This window comes from Chiloscyllium plagiosum, chromosome 42 (genome assembly GCF_004010195.1).
Source record: "Chiloscyllium plagiosum isolate BGI_BamShark_2017 chromosome 42, ASM401019v2, whole genome shotgun sequence".
In the NCBI taxonomy this organism is placed as follows: domain Eukaryota; kingdom Metazoa; phylum Chordata; class Chondrichthyes; order Orectolobiformes; family Hemiscylliidae; genus Chiloscyllium; species Chiloscyllium plagiosum.
This window is the reverse complement of record NC_057751.1, coordinates 215,804-231,320: the sequence shown is the minus strand read 5'-3', so window position 1 is coordinate 231,320 and position 15,517 is coordinate 215,804. Positions and strand designations below refer to the sequence as shown.

The 15,517-nt window shown below is 44.0% G+C and overlaps 1 protein-coding gene across 2 annotated transcripts in view; it reads left to right on the top strand.

Annotated features, from left to right (window-relative positions):
- LOC122543000 (cell division cycle and apoptosis regulator protein 1-like) overlaps nt 1–15,517 on the top strand; it is a 71,979-nt gene that overhangs the window by 5,220 nt on the left and 51,242 nt on the right. The window contains exons 2-8 of one of the 2 annotated variants that reach the window (XM_043681150.1): nt 1,555–1,671; nt 2,520–2,590; nt 4,571–4,680; nt 5,106–5,220; nt 7,659–7,794; nt 10,364–10,487; nt 11,412–11,552. In XM_043681150.1, coding sequence (XP_043537085.1) covers nt 1,635–1,671; nt 2,520–2,590; nt 4,571–4,680; nt 5,106–5,220; nt 7,659–7,794; nt 10,364–10,487; nt 11,412–11,552 — 734 coding nt within the window. In that variant the 5' untranslated portion in view covers nt 1,555–1,634. The remainder of the gene's footprint in view (nt 1–1,554; nt 1,672–2,519; nt 2,591–4,570; nt 4,681–5,105; nt 5,221–7,658; nt 7,795–10,363; nt 10,488–11,411; nt 11,553–15,517) is intronic. The other variant, XM_043681151.1, reaches the window with a different exon arrangement.

The following is a 15,517-nucleotide window of genomic DNA, read 5'->3' as shown; positions in this document are numbered from 1 at the left end:
ATATGAAGCCTTCTATCTTTACCATGCCTCAATCCACACGTTAAATCCTCACTATCTTCCTTCCTATATTTTCAATGGTGCGTGGCACTGGGCATAATCCAAATATTAATTTCTAACTTATTCTATATCTTCAGGGAGACCCCTCTCTCTCAAACCTATCGTTTTTGAAGTCCAGTCCTGCTCAAGGTATCAAGAGGATTTTTCTCTTGCTAGGAGAAGGAAAAAGAATTTTGTTCAAAATACCCTGAAGCTCTGATGATGGCTTGATCGCTGAGCCTGTCCCCAGAGGTTGGAGCAGGATGGCCAGCAGACTGGGGTGTACACTGAGACTGAAACCTGCCCTCCTGGCTGTGCCAGTGATCCTGTTTCCCACACACCCCTGTTGGGCTGACAGCAGAAAGTTCTTATTCCAAGGTGGCGATATTTGAAATTTCTGCTCTGTTTAATTTGGCCAGTGCTGCTTGTCTAGAGTGTGGTGCTGGAAAAGCACAGCAGGTTAGGTAGCATTCAAGGAGCAGGGGAGTCGATGTTTTGGGCACAAGCCTTTTAGCAGGGCTCATCCAAGCACCACACTCTCTACTCTAATCTTCAGCATCTGCAGTCCTCACTTTGTCCTCGTGCAGCTTGTCTGTCCTGATTCTGGCAATTGAGCTGTTTTCCTGATGTCTTTGACAAAAATCAGATGGAGATAGGGTTTGACACAGGCAATGTCAGAGGTGTTGTTAGGTTAACTGATCTCACTTTGCATTTGTACCTCTCACTGTGATATACACTGTTCCTTTATAGAGTCATAGAGATCTATAGCATAGAAAAGGTCCTTCAGTCTATTGTGCGCACACTGGTCAAAACTAACCACTGAACGATTCTAATCTCATTGTCCAGCATTTCACCATTAGATTTGTGTGCTCGGCTTTGCAAGTGCTCATCTTGACACTGTTTAAACATGATGAGGGTTTCTGCCTCTCCCACCCTTACAGGCAGTGAGGTCCAGATTCTCACTCCTCTCTGGGGGGAAAAGGTTTTCCTCACATCTCCTCGAAATGTCCTACCCCTTAGTTTAAATCTCTGCCTGTGGTGAGTGATTCCTTCGACAAGAGGAAAGGTTTTTTCTTGTTTCCCCTACCTCTGCTTCTCAAGTTTACACATTCTTATCCCATCTCAATCTCCTCTGGTCTTCCTAAGGAAACCAATCTGTCCAGGTTCTTTCTTAATTGAATCTCTTCAGCCCAGGCAACATCCTGGTAATTGTGAAATTTATGGAAAATCTCAGCAGGTCTGGCACCATCTGTAGAGAGAAATCAGCGATAATGTTTTGGGTTTAGTGATCTCCCTACCCCACCCTACCACTGTCATCATTGGCATCAATGCCACCCTTTCGAAGCTGCTGTCAGTTCTGAAGAAGGGTCTCAACTTGAAATGTTAACTCTGTTTCTCTCTTTCAGATGCTGCCAGACCTGCTGAGTTTCTCCATCAATTTCTGTTTTTATTGGTTTTAGATCCTAACATCAGCAGTGCTTTGTTTTATTTTTGTCTTTGATTCCTTCTGTTACCCAGGTGAATTTTAGCTGAATTAAACACGAGCTTCTGAAGGATTAAATCCTGTGCTTAGTTGGTGAAGAGACTCTACTAGATCAATGTGGGGAAATCAGTTTCAGTCTGCAACTAAAGCAGGTAGGTCATTGCTAGTGAGTTTGCGCTTCTGTGATCTGCTCTTGCTCTGTATGATTGATATTAACATAGACTCTAGAGTGCACTGTGTAGCATTTTTAATTCATTAAATCAGGAAATTCTCTCTCCAATCCAGCATCACTTGTCTATTTTGATCTCCAGTTCTTAGTTATTCATTCACGTCTCACCCTGAGCCTGACTTGCTGCCGAGTCCTCCATGCCTGTCAGATTCTGGTCCCAGGCTCCTTTCCCTTTCCCTCCCTGTCCCAGGCTCTCCATGCTTTGACTTAGCCCTCAGGGTCCACCCTGACATGCTGCATTCCCTTGTTTTGTCAGTCATCTTCCGATTTGACTCTGGCTTCTGTGCCGTGCTGTCCTCCTGTCTTGGCTAATGTCCCCCAGGCCAGGTATTAGTGGTCACATCCAAACTCCTGGTTCCTACTCTTGCCGCTAATATCTTGTCCTGTTCTCTTGGACAAACTGATTGCTTCAGTGTGTTTACACTTGAGGCATAAGCTGTGGATACCAGGTGCTGTGCTCACCTGAAGTAGCTATTGTGGGGACATAAAAACAATAGGAGGAGGCCATTTAGCCCCTCAATCCTGCTGTACCATTCGAGAAAGTCATGACTGATCTGATTAAGACTTTCAACCTTGCGGCCTGCCCAGATAACCCTGTCCTCCTCTCTGGGTTCTAATGGATGCTGTTCCTTAAGATCACAAATTTAAGGGTGGATGCTGAAATGATGCAGCCATGTCTTCACACCCCAACACCAGTGCTGCCCTTGTTTATATTTGTCTTAAAATTCTGTGACAGTGACTAGAATTAAAATCCTGTGTTCCTCCTTGTAGGCGTTCATGGCGGCCAGCAACAGTCGCTTCTGGGGCCTGGGCCACCATCCTTACAACAGGCCTTGCTGCAGGTGAGAGACATTGTACTGACACTTTGGGTGGTGACAGTGACGTGGAAGGATGGGAGGTTGAGAAATGTCATTTCTGTGCGCAGATAGGATTGTCGGGAACCATAGTCACTGTGAGATGGATGGGAGAGGTGGGTTATGTAATGTTGGGGAATGCTGTCTGTTTTGTGAACAAATTTGTTTTGCTGCCACAGGATGACTTCAGAAGCCGTTCAGGCTCCCGGACACTGGAATTACTGAGTTCTCCCAGTTTTACTGCATGCAGATAAAATGCAGAAGGATCCTTTGTGTCTTTGAGTGGGTGAAAAGATATGATTTTCTGCTTCAATTGTGTTTCCTTTCTCTCCAGGTTTTTGTGTTCAACAAGGGGATGAGGTGCTGGTTTTGGGTCATGGAATTCCTCCCTTTTCAGGCATCTAGCCTTAGCATCAGACCCTGAATGCAGTGGCTATCTGATAGGAATTTTACACTGGGCTGGAGTAGACACAGCTCGTCTCCACAGATTCTCTTATGCAATTTCTCTTTGCAATCTTTCACCTCCTCTGTCTGACCGTACTCCCTCGCCAGAATGCGCTTCTCTTGACTGGTTTCTGTTTGATTTTTATAAAGATGTAGGTCTCAATGTGCCAACTGCCACTGTCAGATTAAAGCAAGCTGAATTCCACCCTTGTAGTTAGCCATTTCACTGAAAGCATGGAACTCTGTGTCGATAGTTTGCAAGTTAATGATCCTTGCATCAAAGCAGGACTAACAGGATTATTATATTTGAGCTGTGATGGTCTTAGCTCATCTGTTGCTGGTATTTGCCTCAGCCTCAACTATTTCAGTGATGTATTAACAGGTTCCCTGTCTCTCATTCATTGTGAAGTTCTGTGTATCCAGACCTGTTTTGTCTGTCTTGGAACTCAGTTTTACAATTCTCAAGCTCTTCTTCACATCCCTCTGTCACCGTGTCCATTTCTCTCTCTGTTTTTCTCTGTCTTACCACCCCACCCACCCACCCACTTCTGACTCTTAGAATCATCCATAATCTCTGAGCTCTTCGGTTCTGGCCGATTGACTAATTCCCATTTCCTTTGGCTGACCATTTAGAGCCAATAGCCTTCAGCTGCCTTGGCCTCAAAAGTCGAGAGTTCCTCCACAAAACCCTCTACTTTCTAGCTTCCTGTTGAGGCTAAAGTGCTTTGATGTGAGTTAGTCACATTTAATTTGGTTACCCTCCTGTGTGAAGCACCTTGGAACCTTGCATGAATGCAAGTTGTTGAAATAAAATTGCACTGTCAAGTCCTCAAGACCGTAAACAGCTTCATAACCAATTATTTGCTGATGAGTGTAGCCTCTCCTTTTACAGATCCTTTGTGCACTACAAGGTACACACAATGAATTCAGGTATTTTGTTGTTATGTTACTTGAGGGATCAATCTTGGTTATTACACCACGAAGAACTGATGAGCTGTTCCACCAGTGGATTTGGATCCTACATACTTAGTTGCATGGACATCGAGGACCTTGCCCTAATGTATCAGCTGAGCTGCACAGATCGAGATTCAGTGCCTACTTTGAATTGTGTAGAGACTTAGTTTTGAATGTTTATCAAATCGTGTGCTAGCTGTCGTCAGGTTATGAGGTCTACACTTAGTGTCCAGATCATGAATTACAGACAGATGTTGCCTGGAGTCTTGTTGGATTCATATGCCTTGAGATATCATGTCTTGGATTAAGTTTCAAGCTGGTTAGTGTTGTTGGATGAGAGTAGGATCAGACTCAGTTGGAAATGTTTTTGCAGTTGAATATCTTGCTGCCAGTTGGACAGCAGGCTTCTATTGGAAGGTAAACGTGGAGTCGTGCCATTGTGTTGTACAGACCAGGGGTGTGGGTTGGCTGAGGAAAGATATTACATTGTATCTGTCCCAATAGGGGGTCCTGCTGGGGTTTTGCTGTCCCTTGTAATCATAATGACACTGGTTATGTTGCTGTTGGCAGGGCCATGGGCAGGCGGGCCAGTCGCAGAAGCAGCGTGTGTTCACGGGAGTAGTCACGAGTCTTCACGACTACTTTGGGTTCATTGATGATGAAGTGTTGTTCCATCTGAAGTAAGTGATGCACGAATCAATAGAGAGTGCACTGATTGAATTCTCCATGAATTATTATTTCCTATGGAGCTGTGTGGGTGACAGTTGCTTGGTCACTGGTCTCAACCACAATTTGCCCCAGTGCTGCTGGGTGAAAATAGTGAATTCTATTTCCCTCAAATCCTGCTCCAGCTTATTGTAACAACTAGTTTATTATTGGTTAACCTCAGCTGGTGATGCATTCTGTCATCATATCATTCCCATGAGGAATAACCACTTTGGTGAGGTGCCAGAAGCCCTCCTACCTGTATTCCCAGCACTTCCTGTTCCATTCCCACTTGGGAATGTCCTAGGTATCCCTGAATTGTGTGTGACACGTGCTGGCAGTGCTGAGCAGTTTGAGCAGCGTGTGGAAGAGTTCTGATCTCTATGTCTTTATGTTGCAGTGTGGTGAAGGGACGGATACCCCAGACTGGGGAGCGAGTGCTGGTCAAAGCTGTTTACAACCCCAGTCACTCAGTGAAGTGGAATGCACTGAAAGTCCAGGTGCAGCCTACGCAGGTACAGGCTTTAGTGTAGTAGTAAGGGAACCAGAAAATAAGTGAAGGGCAGGTTGTCAACATCAGTGTACTTTGCTGCTTCAGTTTCCCAATGTAGAGAGCTCTCAAGGCAGTGAGGCAGGGCATGATACTGAACTTTCTAAAATTCCCCATCCCCCAAAGACCTTTTCTCTGCAGACTTTTCCTCTCTGAGCCCCCTTCCCCGCTTTCCCGTCTGTGAACTTGCTCTGACGTTTTTTCTGTGAGCACACTTGTGCGCGCTTCCATCATTTTTCTCCCTCTGTCTCTCCATCTTTTTCTCTCTCTCTCAAATTGCAGTGTGCAGGCGGGAACACATCTTCACACTGTGACAAACTGCACAGTTTCACCTCAGTATTGGGACCCAGGTTTTCCTGGGATGTGAAATCAGTTTCTCTTGGAGTTTGTTCATATTTCACTCTCAGCTAATTTCCAGCTTTGTTCTCCCTCTGTCTCTTGATGTGTGTGTCCGTCCATCTACCTAAATGTGCGTCTGTCTGTCTCTCTGTCTCTCTCTCTCTCTCTCTGTCTCTCTCTCTCTCTCGCTCTCTCCTTATCTGCCTCTCCAGTTTCCCCCCACCCATCTAACTTTCTTGCTTTCCCCCTCACTGCCCCATTTCCTTCCTTCTGCTTCCCTTCCCACACCTCCATCTCTCTCTGTGGTTCAAATCTGACCATGGCAGCTCATATAATTTAACCTTGATTAATAAAAGCTGGTTCTTGCTAGCAATGCCTAGCTATAAATAAAAGGAACACATTTGGAAATCATATTTTGGCTTTTACTCATCTGGCACATCCTTCTCTTTTGAATGTCTCACCTTGTCCAACGCGTTGCACTTCTGCTTTGATCAGCCTTAATCTTTGTAATCTGTCCTGATATCAATTTCTGTTTTATATCATGTTTACTCTCATCTGCGGTCTTATTGCCTGGAAATCCCCTTCCTTTATTTTCAGCCACCGCCTTGATTTTGTTATTTATAATTATCTCACTACTCTGTCTGATATGGCCATTTCTCATCATTTCCTGGTGTTAATAATTTGCATCCTCTTTCCAAAATCCAACCCACCACCTCCTGCATCTTTCCTGCAAAGCACTATACCCCAATTCACCTCTGAACTGCACTTGCAAAATTTCAAGTCATCACCCTTATTTAGAATATTTTTGCAGCCTCTGAATTGCTCAGCCTCCTTGGGACTTTACTCTTCCCATTCACCCTTAGCTGGTATTTACATTCTGCTGGTGTTTATCCAAAACTCTGCTACCTGTATCTGAACTGAGCACAGATCCAATTCACTTGATATCCCTATACTCGTTAACCGAGGGATGCTCTGTCCATTATTGCTTTAATCATAAAATTCTCATCCTTGTTTTCAAATCCCTCTATTGCTTCACCAATCCCCATTTCTGTCATCTGCTTCAGCCTGTCAACCCTCGCAGATCTCTATGCTCCTTGAATTCTGGCCACTTGTGCGTTAAGTCCTCTCTCCGAAAGGCGTCATGCCTCCAGCTCTCCTGCAGTATGGCATACCATCCCAACAGCTCTCCATTAAAAGTGCCTGTTATTTTTTTAAACCACTTTTAAAGCTAATTCTTTAACCAAGCTTTCGGTCACCTGACCTCATGTCCACTTTTGGTTCCATGTCAAACTGTGTTTTGTGAGGTGACAAATTACAATATAATCAAACTTGTCCGATCGGGATAGGAAACTGGAATGAATATATCTTGAGTTGGTGCTTTGAGATACTGGTGGCCAGTCACACTCTATTCTCTGGACTCTGAGTCTTTTTCTCTCCCTCTCTCTCTCCCCTTCCCGCCTCTCGCTCCCCCACGTGTGCCCTGCCCCTCGCTGTCTCTTCCTCCCCCAGCTGTCTCTTTTCTCCCCCCACCCCCTTCACTGTCGCTGTGTCTCTTTCTCTCGCTCTGTCTCTCTCTCTCTCTCGCTCGCTGTCTCTGTGTCTCTTCCTGTGGTGTCATCATTATACAGGCTGCTAGACTCTCCTGAGGCTTGACTGTGCCCAGCCTCCACCCCAGCTGAGATCCTGGGACTGCTGTCCCTTTGTGCCCCACTCCCCTCCACGTTACCTGACGATGATCTCTGACCCCATTCACATCATTAGAGTTCCTGCAGAGAATCTCTGACTCCATCACCCTATAACACTCTAGTCTGGGAGGCCCTCTACAACCTGTCAATTTGGGCTTGATGGGCTGCCCTCCATTTTGTGGGGTCTCAGTTGTAGTTCCTAAAGGACTGAGGTATTGGATTTCCTATCATTTGAGCTGGATCAGGTCCTTCATCACTGCCCACCATAGCTGACTGAGATTCCATGGCACTTGCTAAACCTTCCTGGATTAGGCTTTCTGTATATCAGGGACCTGAAATTTCTCCTTCATACTGACTACTTCTGTGATTTTCTTTGCAGAGTCCATCGCATATGTTGTCTGGTCAGAAGCAAGGCATCCTTGGAGCTAAGCCACAGCCTCAGCCACTGCTTCAAGCTCCACGCATTCCCTCCTTGTTATCCTCCCAGCCACTGCTGTCTCAGCTCTCTCATAAACGTGAGTATGCATCAGTCATGCTGGTATACTGCAAGAGATTGCTTTGCCCACTGTTGTCAACAACTCAGACATTGCCCAAGGGTGTTGTCCACTTACCCAGTTTTTGAGGGAGACCATGAGTTCCATTCACAGAAACCTCATTTAAACATTGCTGAAAGGAGACAAGATGCTGATGCCCTTATCACAGGTAGGATGCAAGGATCAGATGTGAACAGAGGGACATAATTCAATTCAGCATGAAAAAAGGGTGCTGCATTTTTGGGGCATCATTGGAATGGCGACTTAGTAGGACCTCTTTAGCACATCCAATTATCTCTCCTCTCTGCCTTCGTGTACATAAACACAACTACAACACAGAAGCAGGCCTTTAACCCAAACAGTCAGTACCCCTTGTCACAATGAAATAGTCCAAATCATACTTGCTGTGTTCTTTAAGTTCCTTTCTCATCATGTCTTCATCTAAGCTTGTGTTGAACAGTTTGGCATCATTTATGCCACTACCTGTGCAAGTGAACCCCATTGCCCATTAACATGCTTTCTTTATGGAGACTTCAACCCTGTATTTTAAGTCTCTCAGATTTAATTTTGTATTAACGGCCTCTCGTTCACAAATTTTGGAGACAGTCTTCTGTTTGTGCATTTTAACCTTTCAACAACTCGCTGCCTGAAAGGGTGATAGAGGCCAAAACCCTCGTCATCCTCAAGAGCTATTTTCCCTGGAGAGAGGGAGGCTGAGTGGTGACCTTAGAGAAGTCTTTTTCCCTGGGGTGAGGGAGTCCAGAACGAGAGGACATAGATTTAGGGTGAGAGGGGAAAGATATAAAAGAGACATAAGGGGCAAACTTTTCACGCAGAGGGTGGTACGTGTATTGAATGAGCTGCCAGAGGAAGTAGTGGAGGTTGGTACAATTGCAACATTTAAAAGGCATCTAGATGGGTATATGAATAGGAAGGGTTTGGAGGGATATGGCCCGGGTGCTGGCAGGTGGGACTAGATTGGGTTGGGATATCTGGTCGGCATGGACAAGTTGGACCGAAGGGTCTGTTTCTGGGCTGTATTTCTCAATGACTCTATGACTGTATTTTAAGCACTTGTATCATATTGTTCTGTTGCCAACGGTCTTTAGAATCCCCCATTCTTCTCATCCTCCTTCCTATTTGTGTTTGTTCAGAAACAAGCTGTTTCTTCTGTAACATCTCTAAAGTCTCAATCAGGCTGGGAGAAATAATTTAAACTGCTATTTCAAGGCTCAGTGTCGTCTTCCTAATCAAATGGAGATAACGTGAAGTTTTCCCTCAATGTGAGGTGCTACCTTCAATGTTTTGTGAATGACGACCTCAAATAAGTTAGAAGCTGAGACAGAGATAGCCAATAATGAACATTAGTTTGCATTATTGGCAGCAGGGTAAGTTAGTTAAGGTGGTTGAGAGGCACATCGGACACTTCAAGGTGAAGGACAGGTTTAGAGAGAGTTTGAAATTAATTTTCACCGGACGGTGATGGGAATCTGAAATGCACCACCTTGAAGGGCAGCAGAGGTAGGAAACCTCAGAAGCTTTAAAAAGTATATGATGAGCACTTGAAATGTCATAACATTCAAGGCTATTGACCAAGTGCTGCAAAGTAAGATTAATGTAGATAGGGTAATTCAGACTCAATGGATCCAAGGTCCTCTTGTGTGTTATCTGACTCCATGAAGGGAGAGAATAAGGATGGGGAAATGTGATAGAGCACAAATTAAAAACTAGCATTAAGGTCTTCGAGTTTGTGTTTGTGTATTTCTTAGTATACATTCCTCTGTCCTTACATAGCACTTCCATTGTTTAATGCTTCACAATATCACTTTCCATCTGCTCTTGTTCACCCATTTTCCCTTTGTAGTCAAAATCCTGTCCATTAAAATACCAACACATGGTTCGGAAATCAGTTCTGTGGTGTCTGCAGGTTGGGTTCCATTGACTCAGTGCACCATTCAGCAGTCATCCAATCTGTGACATTGCTGTCAAATTGATTTCTTATTGACTAGATTTGGATGTTCAGTGGTAAGTGATAACATAGAATTGACAGAATAGGAACAATATCCTTCAGGTGCTGGGATCTGTACTGAAAACAACAAATGCTAGAGATTACGGTGGGTCAGACAGCATCCGCAGTGAGAGAGAGCAAGCCAGTGTTTCAAGTCTGGATGACCCTTCAGCTCTGAAATGCTAGCTTGGTCTCAAAACATTGGTTGAGACATTGAGAATTGGTTGAGTTTCAGATTCCTTTTGTTTTACCTGTTCATTTTTCAAATTGATTCCTGGATGTTAGCTGTGACTGGAAAGATATTTTGTTGCTCATCCCGAGTTTCTGTTGAGCAGATGGTGATGAGCTGCAGTCTTGTGGTTGAGGTCCATCCACAGTACATTGGAATTGGACCTCCTGATAATGAAAAAACCGTGACAACTCTCAAGTCTGCATGGTGTGAGAACAGCTCCATGTATTGGCTGCTTGTCGCTGTACTGTGGCCTGTGTTTACTGATAACCATGGTGTCTAAAGAGCTGTCTTCTCTCACTCTATCTCTCCAGCTGGTTTGCTGCAGCCTTTAGTTCACTTGGGTCCACATGCCCAACTTGGCCGGAGGCTGGATTTGGGACTGCGTTCAATGGGCCGCAATGGACGAATGGACATTGGTCGAAGAGGTGACAGGAGGTAAGAGGGTCTACACTGTGTGTTGGACAAGTACGTGTGTTATTTTGAAAGGACTTGCTGATGGAATAGGATGGTTTTAAGCAGGTTGGGGCGCTCTTCCAATCCTGCTGTCCTCTGTGCCTAGATGGATTGGAAGTGTTGAGAGACCAATGAGGTGATTTCTATACTGTTGACTGTTGAGCAGTTTGGGCTACCGGACCCTGTCAATGGGTCAGGTCATGAGTGCACTTGGGTGGTTTGTGTTAGACAGCTATTTGATTGTGGCAAAAGTAAGAACTGCAGATCGTGGAGATCAGAGTCAAGAGTGTTGTGCTGGAAAAGCACAGCAGGTCAGGCAGCATCAGAGAAGCAGGAAAATCGACGTTTGGGGCAAAAACCCTTTATCAGCATTTTCCTGCTTCGATGCTGCCTGAGCTGCTGTGCTTTTCCAGCACCAGACACTTGACAGCTATTTGATTGTGGCTGGCATCATAGCTGAGGAGGTGGAGGACTGAAAGATGATTGCTTCAAAGCATCAGTTATCTGTAGGAAGGCAGCATCTGAGTTTGGATGTGCTCTTGGCTGACCTAGTCACCACTATTATGTTGTTTTTCTTGAAAAGAATTTGAAAAGGTTTGGATCTGCCCTGACTTAATGTTAGTTTAACAAAACTATGCTCAAAAAGTATGATGGTAACAGGGACAGGTACTTGTCACTTTTGAGCTGCCGTCTTGGTGTGTGGACATAAGCTCAGCCAGTGCTGAAACTGATAGGGATGTGAAGGTTTTTTTTTATACAGAAGTTAAACTTGCTGAGCAATTCTCAGGACTTAGTCTTGACAAACTTCAGCAGATTTCTTTTTGTGGTTTCATGTTAGCCAGAGGAGAGGTGTGTTACATTTGAAATCTGTCTTTGGGTTTTTACATTCTCTCTTTTCTCGTACAGAGACAATTACAAGCGTCTCGGTGGCCAGGGTGGTTCCCACAAACGATACCAGGATATGGGATCAGGGGAAGGACCAGCGAAAAAAGCACGGCATTACATCCCTTCATACAGTGTGCAGTACTCCCGCTTCTCATTGGACAGGTACTATCTCTTTAAGTATGACAGTGTGTGTATAATTGATTTTGCTGAGAAGGTGAGATGAATCTGGCTGAAGGTATTGAGCCCTGATCCAGTGAATTTTTGTATCTTTCTCAGTACTTGTACAGCTGCTTTTCACTTGTATGAATCGTTGTTTTCATAGCCCGTCGCCTCTTTTCATTGTGAATTGTCAAATCCCTAAAAGCTTTGCACTGTTCAGTGTCAGATTCCTCACATGGTGATGGGGCAAGAGTCAATTTCTAATACTGTTATGATTGCGATGGGACCAATTTGCTCATAATGAAGCCCCACTTCTCCCCCAGGTTGCTGCATGTTGGAAATGATACTGTTTCCCAGATGGCTTCTCTTCTGTACCACTAACAAAAATGAAAGAATCTTGAATAAATTGAAAATAATTATTTATTTTAACAAAACCTACATTTAGAGCCAGTAGTAAACTCTGGTTCACAGCGAATTGATTCTGGATTAAAGCAATATCCCTTTAATCCCACTGCAGACACACTTTTAAACAATTCAAAAAATGACAAGCTTCTGCATAGATGATGGATTGTTTAAAAAAAACAAGCGGAGAGGACAAAACCTTGTTGGCCAATGGGGCTGGAAACTCAGCACAGATTATGAACATATACAAGGATATGAATCAGGAACAGGAGAAGGCTATCTGGCTCCTCGAGTCTCCTCAAACATGAAAGGATTCAGCTAAGATTTACAAGGATGTTGTTGGATTTGGAAAGTTTCAGCAATAGGGAGAGAATGAATTCACTGGGGCTATATTCCCTGGAGTGTCGGAGGCTGAGGGGTAACCTTATAGATCTTTATAAAATCATGAGCATGAATAGGGTGAGTAACAGAGATCTTTTTCCCAGGGTAGAGGGGTCCAAAACTAAAAGAAATAGGATTAAAGTGAGAAGGGAAAGATGGGTGGTGCTTGTCAAAGGAAGTGATGGAGGCTGGTACAGTGATAACTTTTAAAAGGCACCTGGATGGGTATGTGAATAGGAAGGGTTTTTAGGGATATGGGCTAAATGCCAACAAGTAGGACCAAATTAATATAAGATATCTGGTTGGCATATGCAAGTTGGACCAAAGGGTCTATTTCGGTGTTGTACATCTCTGATTCTGAGATCGTGGCTGACGTGGTTATAACCTCAAGTCCGCATTCCTGCCTGCTCAGTGATAACAATGGTGCTGAAGAGCTGTCTTCTCACTTTCCCCATCTGTCCATCTGGTTTGTTGCAGCCTTTAGTTCACTTGAGTCCACATGCTTTCAAACCCTTGAACAAGGGTGTGCTTCTGCATTAAAAATATTCAATGACACTGAATTCACTTCCTTTTCAGGAAGAGTGTTCCAAAAGGTCATGGATCCTCTGAATAGGAAAAAGTTCTCTTCACCACCTCTGTTTAAACGGATGACATGTAATGTTTAAACCATGTCTTCCATTTCTTGATTCTCCCATAGGCAGAAACATCCTCTCCATATTCACCCTGTCATGACTTTCCAGCGCTTGGTTTCAATCATGTTGCACCTTGCTCATGTAACCTCCCGTGGTTACAAGCTGAACTTGTCTAACCTTTCCTCATTTAAAAAAAAACCCTGCACATCACAGGCATGAGTCTGCTAAAACTTCACTGAACGACCTCCAATTTGCATGGAAGCATAAATGATTGGAGCAATTCAGTAGCCTAATCCTGCTTTTCTCGCATATCCTTTAATCAGTTTACTCCGTTATAATCCAATTCCTTAAAATCATGCAATGTTTTGGCTTCAACTTTCTGTGATCGCAAATTCTGGCTAACCACGCTTGGTGAAGAAATTTCTGCTCCTCTCAGTCCTAAATACTTTGCCCATACCCTCCAATTCTGGATTTCTCCACTATTGGGAGCATTCTTCCTACATCTACTGTGATGAGTCCTGTTCACATTTTATATTTGATGAGATCCCCTCCCCATTACTCTTATCTTGAGCAAATATATAATCTTAACTGATTCAGCCTGTCCTCACAGGTCAATCCTAGGAATCAGTCTGGTAAGCCTATGCTGTACTCCCTCCATAGCAATAGTGTCCTTCCTCAGACATGAAGACCAAAACCACTCTCACGATTCCAGGTGTGGTCTCAGCAAGGCATTATATAAATGTAGCAAGACACCCCAGCTCTTGAACCGGCTATGAAGATCAACATACCATTTGCCGCCTTTGCTGCCTACTGCGCTTTCTGCACGAGGGCACCCAGGTCTCATTGTACATTCCGTGCTGAATTTATAGCCATCCAGATAATCTGCCACCCTATTTTTGCTAACGAAGTAGACAACCTCATTTATCCACATTAATCTGCATCTGCCATACATCTACCCATTCTCTTTGTCCAAATCACAGTGCAGTATGTCTGCAATCCTGTTTACGTCGCACCCTCTCACCCACCTTTACACCATCTGTGAATTTGGGGATATTGTATTTAGTTTTCCCGTCTAAATCATTTCTATATATTGTGAATAGCTGGGGTCCCAGCAATGATCTCTGCATTAACCCAGTAGTCACTCTGTTCTGTTTGGAAAAAGTCCTGGATCTCCCTGCTCTTTGTTTTGAAAGTGCTAACCAATTTTCTATCCAGTTCAATTGGCTTGTCATGCTCCCTCCCCAAAGAAATCCCATACACTTTACTTTTATACCGTAATATCTCATATGGGTCTTTGTTGAAAGCCTTTTGAAAATCCAAACAAACCACCTTCATTGGCTTCCTGATCAATAAGCTACATCCTTGAAGAATTCCAGTTGAGTTGTCAAGCATTATTTCATGAATCAATGTTTGCTCTCTCAGATTCTGCCACTGTTGTGTACATCCCTCCTTAAATAAGGTGGCTAGTATTGTATATCATATACCAGACGTGGTCTCACTGGTATCCAGTTGTGGTCTCACCGATATACTGTGTAATGGAAGCATAACCTCTCAACTTTTGTATTCAGTATCACAAGTGATAAACATTGTATTAGCTTTCCTGATTACATGCTGTACTTGCATAATTATTTGTGATTCATACACTCGGATACCCATTTCCAAATTTATCTGAGTTCTGCAATCTCTCCATTTTGGTAGCTTGCTTTTTATTTGTATAGGAGCAAATTACTGCAGATGCTGGAATCTGTGCTGAGAAAGCAAGCTAACTTTGAGTCGAGATGACTTGTGCCAGAGCTGAAGTCTGTGATGTCCAGCATTTTTTTGTTTTCAGTCCTTTATTCCTACCAAAATTGATCATTTCATGTTTTGCCCATTATGCTGCTTTTGCCATCTTTTATAGATAATAGACAATAGGTCTGGAAAATGTGTCGCTGGAGAAGCGCAGCAGGTCAAGCAGCATCCAAGGAGCAGGCGAATCGACGTTTCGGGCATAAGCCCTTCTTCAGCTGCAGGAGAATCGACGTGAAAAGACAATCGGTGCAAGAGTAGGCTATTCTGCCCTTCGAGCCTGCACCACCCATCATTATGATCATGGCTGATCACCCTCAATCAGTATCCTGTTCCTGCCTTATCTCCATAACCCTTGATTCCACTATCCTTGAGAGCTCTATCCAATTCTTTCTTAAATGAATCCAGAGACCGGGCCTCCACTACCTTCTGGGGCAGAGCATTCCACACACCCACCACTCTCTGGGTGAAGACGTTTCTCCTCATCTCTGTCCTAAATGGCCTACCCCTTATTTTTAAGCTGTGTCCTCTGGTTCAGGACTCACCCATCAGCGGAAACATGTTTCCTGCGTCCAGAGTGTCCAATCCTTTAATAATCTTATACGTCTCAATCATATCCCCTCTCAGTCTTCTAAACTCAAGGGTATCCAAGCCCAGTTGCTCCAATCTTTCAACATAAGATGGTCCCGCCATTCCAAGAATTGACCTCGTGAACCTACGCTGCACTCCCTCAATAGCCAGAATGTCTTTCCTCAAATTTGGAGA